Source organism: Acyrthosiphon pisum, chromosome X (genome assembly GCF_005508785.2).
Source record: "Acyrthosiphon pisum isolate AL4f chromosome X, pea_aphid_22Mar2018_4r6ur, whole genome shotgun sequence".
In the NCBI taxonomy this organism is placed as follows: domain Eukaryota; kingdom Metazoa; phylum Arthropoda; class Insecta; order Hemiptera; family Aphididae; genus Acyrthosiphon; species Acyrthosiphon pisum.
The window spans coordinates 116,356,163-116,364,449 of NC_042493.1; the positions used below are offsets into that span (position 1 = coordinate 116,356,163).

The 8,287-nt window shown below is 30.4% G+C and overlaps 1 protein-coding gene across 1 annotated transcript in view; it reads left to right on the forward strand.

The window, feature by feature from the left end:
- The window catches only part of LOC100569072 (kelch-like protein 2), a 16,392-nt gene that overhangs the window by 1,004 nt on the left and 7,101 nt on the right, over positions 1 to 8,287 (forward strand). The window contains exons 2-4 of the mRNA XM_029485440.1: positions 539 to 692; positions 769 to 881; positions 942 to 1,226. Of these exons, the coding sequence (XP_029341300.1) occupies positions 539 to 692; positions 769 to 881; positions 942 to 1,226 (552 nt within the window). The remainder of the gene's footprint in view (positions 1 to 538; positions 693 to 768; positions 882 to 941; positions 1,227 to 8,287) is intronic.

Consider the following 8,287-nt stretch of genomic DNA (forward strand, 5'->3'; position numbering starts at 1 on the left):
AGTAAGCAAACTATAAAATTGGTAATTTTTATATTTAATACCTATTTTGTATTGAAAAAAAAAAACTTAAAAAAGGTGGGCAAGTGGGTATTGTTCTGCTGTACAATAGGTATCTAGATTGATCACTGTTATGGTTATGTTATAATATATGAGTTCCATGATATACAATCATTGTTTACAAAAATTGATTCTGAACGAAGGCGGATTAATAAAACATCAAATATTAATTTATTATATTGTTCTTAAGTAAGTAATCTATTTAACTATTAGACATTAGTAATACTGCATTGCTGCAGTTTGTTTAAATATTTTTTCCAAAAAAATTGCATTTGAAAATATCATTGTGTGTCGGGATTGTGTACTTATATGAAATGTGTATTGTACTGTGAAGATCATGGCGGGAGATGGGTATTACTCACTTGAAAATATATTTTTACTTCCCTTCATTATATGTACAGGACTATGTGAAAATCATACACTTATCACCTATTAACAAATTATTATATTTCAATTAAATTTTAAATATTTATTATTGTAGGTATTTGATTGTGTTATTAAATGGGTAAGACATGATTTAGATCAGAGAAAAAATGTTTTGCCACAACTAATGGAACATGTACGATTGCCATTATTAAAGCCTGATATTTTAGATAATGCGGTGGAAGAACCTCTTCTGAATAATTGTCCTAAATGTATGTTATTTGCATAAATATGCCATCATTATGAATTAATATATTTTATTAATTATTATTATAATAATGATTTTAGGTAGAGATTATGTATTTGAAGCAATGCACTTCCATCTAAAAAAATCAGTTCAGCAATTCACCATGCCAAAAACCATTAGTTGTACATCTAGACAATTTGGTGGTTCTCAAAGAGTATGATTCTGTTTTGATTTATTTATTTTCACAATTACATTGTAATTTTAATTATACCAGGTTATTCTAATGTTCATTCGGTCTGATACATTTCCAAAGTGTTATACAGAGTGGTATGACCCAGTAACAAATCTACGAGAGAATGCACCAGGGATAAATGATTGTCGTCGGTCGGCTGGTCTTGGTGTAATAAGATATAAATTTGTGTTTTCTGTGGGCGGTATATCTAAATCTGTTTTTATGCTTGATGTTTCTTTAAAATCACCATCTTGGGTTCCAATGGCCAACATGTTAGTTAGTCGAGATTGGTTAGGAGTCGGAGTATTAGGTGATTCTATATATGCTGTAAGTTATATAAATATTTTAATTATTTTAAACTATCAATATTATTTTTTTATTCTAGGTTGGTGGACGTGACGACAACAGTCGTTTAGATAGTGTCTTTGATGTCAGTATTCAAAAATGGCAAATGGTTTCGAATATGTCAATTAAGAGAAGTAGTGTTGGTGTTGGTGTACTCAATAATCATTTATACGCGGTGACTAATTATATCATTTAATAATTTTTAATTAGTAATATATTTTATTTAGTTAAATTGTTTAGGTTGGAGGTTATAATAGCAGTGAAAACAGTTTAAAATCTGTAGAATATTATGATCCTACACTTGACACATGGACGGCAGTTGCAGATATATCTGTGTGTCGTCAAGGTGCTGGTGTAGGTGTCTTGGATGGGCTTATGTATTCTATTGGTGGTTATAATGGTTATGAGTTTCTTAAAAGCGTTGAGGTTTATAGACCGAGTGATGGAGTTTGGTCTTCTGTAGCTGATATGGAAATATGCCGATTTCGTCCTGGTAACAATTATATTTTTTAGGACAACCTTCATAATAATATATTGAATATAAATTATATTCTTATATAGAAGTAGTGGCATTAAATGGTTTATTGTATGTTATGGGCGGAAGATTTGATAAATCTATGAACGATAATGTAGACATTTACAACCCGAATACTAATACTTGGACCATGGAAATATTGTCAAGAAATGGAGTACGAATTTATGGTGGAGTAGTTGTTGATAGACCACCAAATTTTATTAACTAATAGTCTCATTATTAGTAGTAATATTAAAATATTTATGTATAATTTATGACAGACGTGTATTGTTCTATTAATTTTTCATTTTGTGAATGTTTGATAAAAATGTTTTTTTTTTATTATTATTTAAATAAGCTATAAAGTTAATTATATTGTACTATATTTATCAGAAAAATGTTATATAATTTACAATATACAGTGATGCATTTATTGATTTTTCATGATTTTGTTTTGTGTTTGTGTGTGTGTGTGTGTATGCTGGATAAACATAAGTACTTGACATTTTCATAAATGTTTTTTATTTATATACATGATAAAATATTTAAAATATTTTGAGTCTGGGCTATTTATAGATATTTTCAATTTTGTTTAGTATTTTTCTACAATAATTATAGACAATTGTTGAAAATTGTATTCATGATTCTTCATTCATTGATATAAAATTTGATAACAAATAATTAAAATTCATAGGTTTACAAAATTTTTTTTTATAAGCAATAATAGCATTTTACAAGCATTATTATTATTTATTAAAAGTTCAAATTTACATTGAACATTTTTAAACTATTCTAGTTATAAAATGTTCAATTTTTATAGCTAAGGATTGAACATTTAAAACAAAGGTTATCTGAAGGTTTCTCATAAGTAAGACCTATTGTAGCCAAATAATCTAAAAAAAATATGAACACAACTTTTTGTTATAGATATTTTAAGTTCAAATTTGGACGGTATTTGATATTTGAACAAAAAAAATCACCTAATTGTTGTAATTTGTTGTAATTTAAAAATATTAAACATAAATCAAGGCTATTTGAAGCTTATAAGGGGCTTGAGCATAATGTGTTTTGATTAGTAATATTTAGACAATTACCTAGGAGTATACCCACTAGACATAGAGCCCACCTGCCAAACAGGCAAAAATCGTTTTTTTGCTGTTTTACCTATAAACTAAAAAAATTAATAAAAACATTAAATTAGTGAAAATAAAATGTTGAAGTCTGAATTTTCACAAAAATAAAGTCTAAAAAATGGCCATCTTCCATTGTTTCAAAAAAATAAAAATAAACTTACCAAAAAAAAAATTAAATTAAAAAATAAAATATGTGTAGGTCTTGCCTCGATGAGTCTAATAAAAAAAAAACCAGATTTATGATATATTTATTATCTTAGGAGATATCACAATGGGTAAATCCTCGCGGACAACCTGTATAATAATTAAAAATAATAATTATCATCAGAATGCATGGCATCAACAATATAACATGGTCCTATAAAAAACAGCCTTTGAATATAAATCAGCCGTTGTGCAGGCGCGGTTCTAGGAATGGTGAATACATTTTCGTATGGGCAACAGTAGATTTATAATTAGGTTTTAATTGTGAATTATATTCCTTATTTCCTCTTCCTTCCTCAATAAGGGGCTACAGAAATTTTGGTATGGGCAGCTGCCCACCCTGTCCATACGCTAGAACCACCACTGTTGTTGTGTAATGTTCTCTATCACTATGCCCACCCCTCCCCCACTCATTATTTAATAATCCAGAGCTGTTCAAAGTAAATAATACGTAGGTAGAATTTATGCTGAAACCTAAAAATATACTCCAAAATGTGAATATACGTTGAAATGTACCTACTGATGTTGATAAAAACATAGGTGTCTGTGTGTAAATCTTGCTAAAATAAGTAAAAATATCATAACTTCAATAGAAAATATTATGGAAACATCACAATATTTTAGTAAAAAATTAGGGAAAATATCACAATTTCATTAAAATCATGTTATATTATAAAAAATATCATCCCCATGTCTAATTACCATCAAAAGCATATTATATACAGTTTAGTTATTAAATGTATCTAAAATCATGACCACCACTATAACGAGTCATTATTACAAGTCTCAACAACCGAAACATATCGTTGCACTATAATATAATAGTTAATACACACATACATACATAAATTTGCATACATATTTACTTAAACAGAATTCATGAATACATATAGACATATAGTCATATAGACTCAATCGATTATTTCAAAAAATAATTTACATAAAATATTTTCGATATATATTTTATTTAATAGGTACCTGAATTCTTAAACATATTTTAATTATTAAATATTTACAGTAGATACATGAAATAAATATCACAACGTCGCAACGTCACAACGCATACTGATACAACGATATACGATATTCAACAATTAAATGCAACATAATATCTACAAAATCATATTTAACTTCCATGGTTTTAATAATAAAAAAACATAATATTATATAGGTAATAGGTACCTAGTTATCTTCATCACATATTATCGAAAACAAAATAAAATGTGCCTACGTCAAGCGGTGATAATCTTTCATTTAATGGTTTCATATATAAAACCATATTAAATATTTCAATTATTTTTAACGCAAATCTTACACAGATGGCCCAGCATTTATTTTATACAAAATAATAGGAATTTATTATTTATACAGTTATACCTATAATATACTATATGGATGCTTATTACTGATAGGTACTTTTCATGTATTATTCTATTTAGGTACCTACTTTGTAAAACAATGATGAAATCGCTTGTATATTACCATTCCAACTTCCAAGCTTTGAAATATATTTGAAAAATCATGATTTTTTATTAGTGAAAATCGGTAAAAATATCTTAATTTTCCCAAATCATAATGTTAGGTATATTAATGTTGATAAAATCTTATACAAATTTCTATGACAGGACATGTCTAAAATATCAAAAATCTTAATAATAACATATGGGTAACTACGGTCTGCAAATCATTCCATCAATCATATCGCATTAGATGTTAAATGTAACATATTATACACTATAAGTCTATAACAGACTATTTCAGTCTAAATTGTTGATTTACATCTCTTCAATCTACACTATCATATGATATACGACTAAGCCATGCGACTGTAGTCGTATTATAATTATTTTCGCTTACACGTCGAATGAGTTCGAGAATCGACCCCCAGTCGGCGGCGGCGGCGGCGGCGGATTCGAAGTCCGTGGTACGGTCTTGTACTGTTGTAGTACGCACTACGCGCGCGGTGCCCCGAAACGTCGATAGCCGCGAGCGCCGTCTCCTCAACACCCGCCAAACGACGACGGCCGAGCGCGCACGCGCTCGCAGCGGAGCACCCTATGGATCATAAGGCCGGCGAGCGTGCGGGGGCGGGCGGAACGAGCGTGAGAGATTGCCAGTGTGGTTGTTGTTGGTGTTGTGTGTGTGTGTGTGTGTGTGTGTGTGTGTGTGTGTGTGCGTGAGTCGTTGTGTCGTTACCGCCGCCGACTCGGGCGCGCACGGTCTAAACCGTGAACCAGTCCGCGGTAAGGCTCTACATAGAATGGGTATGCTATGCCACCATTTTGCGACTCATTTATCAATGATAAAATGATAAAATAAAGAGGGAGAAATTCAAATTCACATAACATTATTAGTCGCAAAATGGCGGCGTAGCATACCTGTATCTATAGTACCCTATCCGCGGCAGAGATGAACCGCCGAGTCCACACGCACCGGTGCGGAGTACGAGCGCGATCACGGTGCGGCGGTTGGCCGCCGTTGCTTGACGGGTGTTGAGGAGACGGCGCGCGCGCGTCGGTACGCCCGCGTAACCTGCCCGGCGGCGGCAAATGTTTAGCCGCTGCACTCCACATTTCAAATAAAATCCCTGTTATCCAACGCCAGCTAGTAGCACAATTAATAAATCCTATATTTTCTAATTGTGTAATTATATTATTATGTTTATTTTTATGCAATATTTAAATTATTATTATATTTACTTACATAATTATTAGTATAACACTTTAATTGTTTAATAATTTTTAAAATGCAAAATATATTTAAAAAACGCTTCTAGTTTTTAAAAATATTGTGAAATTATCCATCGATTACCTAGGTTACAAAATAATACGATCTATGGCAAATGACAATCGTCAGAGACGAATAAGGATTCCATTATTAACATAATATTTCGTTCCATTTTGCAAGTTATTAAGCTATTTTCACAAATTGCATATTTAATTTCGATACTACCGGATTGAACGATTTGGTCGGAGATAGACGTGCGCACTGCATTTCCCTAGGTGGAGATGTGCGACGCTCTGACATTGCACAATATTATTATTATTATACGCTCGCACTGTGTACGTTTTGTTCCGCCGGAAGAATAAAATTGATTGATTTACATAAGTTTTTTCCTTCTACTCTTTTGACGCGATCGACCTAGAATAAATAATATATTGATTGGCCGGCCAGCTGGTACCCACCTGCAAACGCAGAGTAATTTTCAAAAAATTCCGTTGCTTTATAGGTGTACAAAATTATTGTGATGCTATGGAAAATACCTTAAGGGCGTAGCATTCCCTTTTTTAAATTTTAAATCAATGATTAGGCGATACCCATATAAGTAGGTAGGTTTAGGTAGGTATAGTAAAATACAGAATATGATAAAATATGTTATTTTATATATAATATTTTGTAAGTAGTTACATAGCAGATACCACTTAAATAATTTTAAGCTTAATTAAATAAAGTTGAACGTTTTGGGATTTATATTGGAAATTTTCTTAAAATTTTAACATTTCATTGTTTTATATTATAATAATATACCTAAATATAATATCACATTATTGGCAGGTTAGGTTAGGTAATATATTTTATATCTATGCAACGTTATAAATAATATATCGATGTATCAATAAACCATCTATCTAGGTATGGCAATCGCCAATCGTTGACATTCGTCGGAGACCATTAACGATATTTTATAATTTCAGTGAGAAAAAAAAGAAAATTTTCCAAAAACAGACAGACGCCGTTCGTTAAACAGTATATATTACATTATAATGTAAGTTATAACACAGACTCACACATTTCATTACGATCAGGTTATTTTCATAAAATATACCTTCAAGTTTCAGTTCGGATCGAAACGAATGAAGATAGCCTGCTGGTTGTTTCGTCGATGGCGGTGACGGCGTTATGCAAGTCTCATAGGTTTCATCGGAAGAGTCGACGTTTAAGCGTAAGTTTGTTTTCATAATATATATAAATGTCGGGTATGGTGGAATTGCACTTATTTTAGTCAAACTGCATTTGGGTTTAAAAACGGTAATGGTCGAACTGCACGTCTTGGGCTCAAAAAAGGTATTTCAACAAAATTATCGTGCATTTGAAGGGGTTAAACTTTTATAAAACACTAATTTCCCTTCCCACTAACGGGCTTAATGACAATGATTTTAATTATTAGCGTAGTTAAAATAATTGTTTTATACGTCATAGCACCTATATATTCCATTGTCCGTTATGTATTATAATATTATATATACATATAACATAATATATTAAATCATCAAATATTGTTGTTGTCCTTATTATAACTTTTTTTTTTTAAATTAATTTTGATAATTTTTGTAGTAGTAATATAGTAAATATAATTTACAAAAACAATAAATTACGCTTTTTGAAATAATGAGTGTTCAATTTTAAACGAATCACCCTGATTTTCAAATGTATTTGTTTGGGCAAATATGAATTTAACCTACTGTGGTAAATTACTTTATAATCACAATTATATCATCAACTTATGCTCGTATGCATATATAATCAATGTGTGTGTCACATAAGACGTGTTAAACATAAATTTATCATGCATACGGACATTAGTAATATTATAGGCTGACAGACCGTTTTCGCTCAAAATCGTTTTTCGTATACCATAATTTTATATCATTAAATTCAAATTTAACTCCATCCATTACAGTGACCCACTTATAAGCTACTGTATAGCAGAGTGACACCCACTTACCTGCTTTTTTGTTTAGAAATTACATATAGTTAAGTGTTTTGTGTTAACTCAGTTTAAGGGAATAAGTGATTTTACTAGAATTTGGGATGTAGGAACCATAGAAAATAATTTGCCAATCTCAACATAAACTACGTACTTAATTGAATTATGTTAGTCAGATAACTTATCTGTGTAATTTCTGTAAACCCTTCGTCTGTAGGACGAATACCTTTGATATAAATTATTTTTCATAGAATATTTAACTTAGTGTACCTACCTAAATCTATATTTAACCAATTTTAATTTTAAATTATATTGTTTAAACCTTTTCAGAGTTGATTCTAAAAAAATATATGTGGTAAAGTTTTTCCTAAACTGTGCAATCATCAATATAATTTACACTTATTCTATAATTTAAGTTTTTCATAATTTTCTTCATAGCTTTCTGATATTTTCTTTTATGATATCAAAAATAGTTTATTCCCAC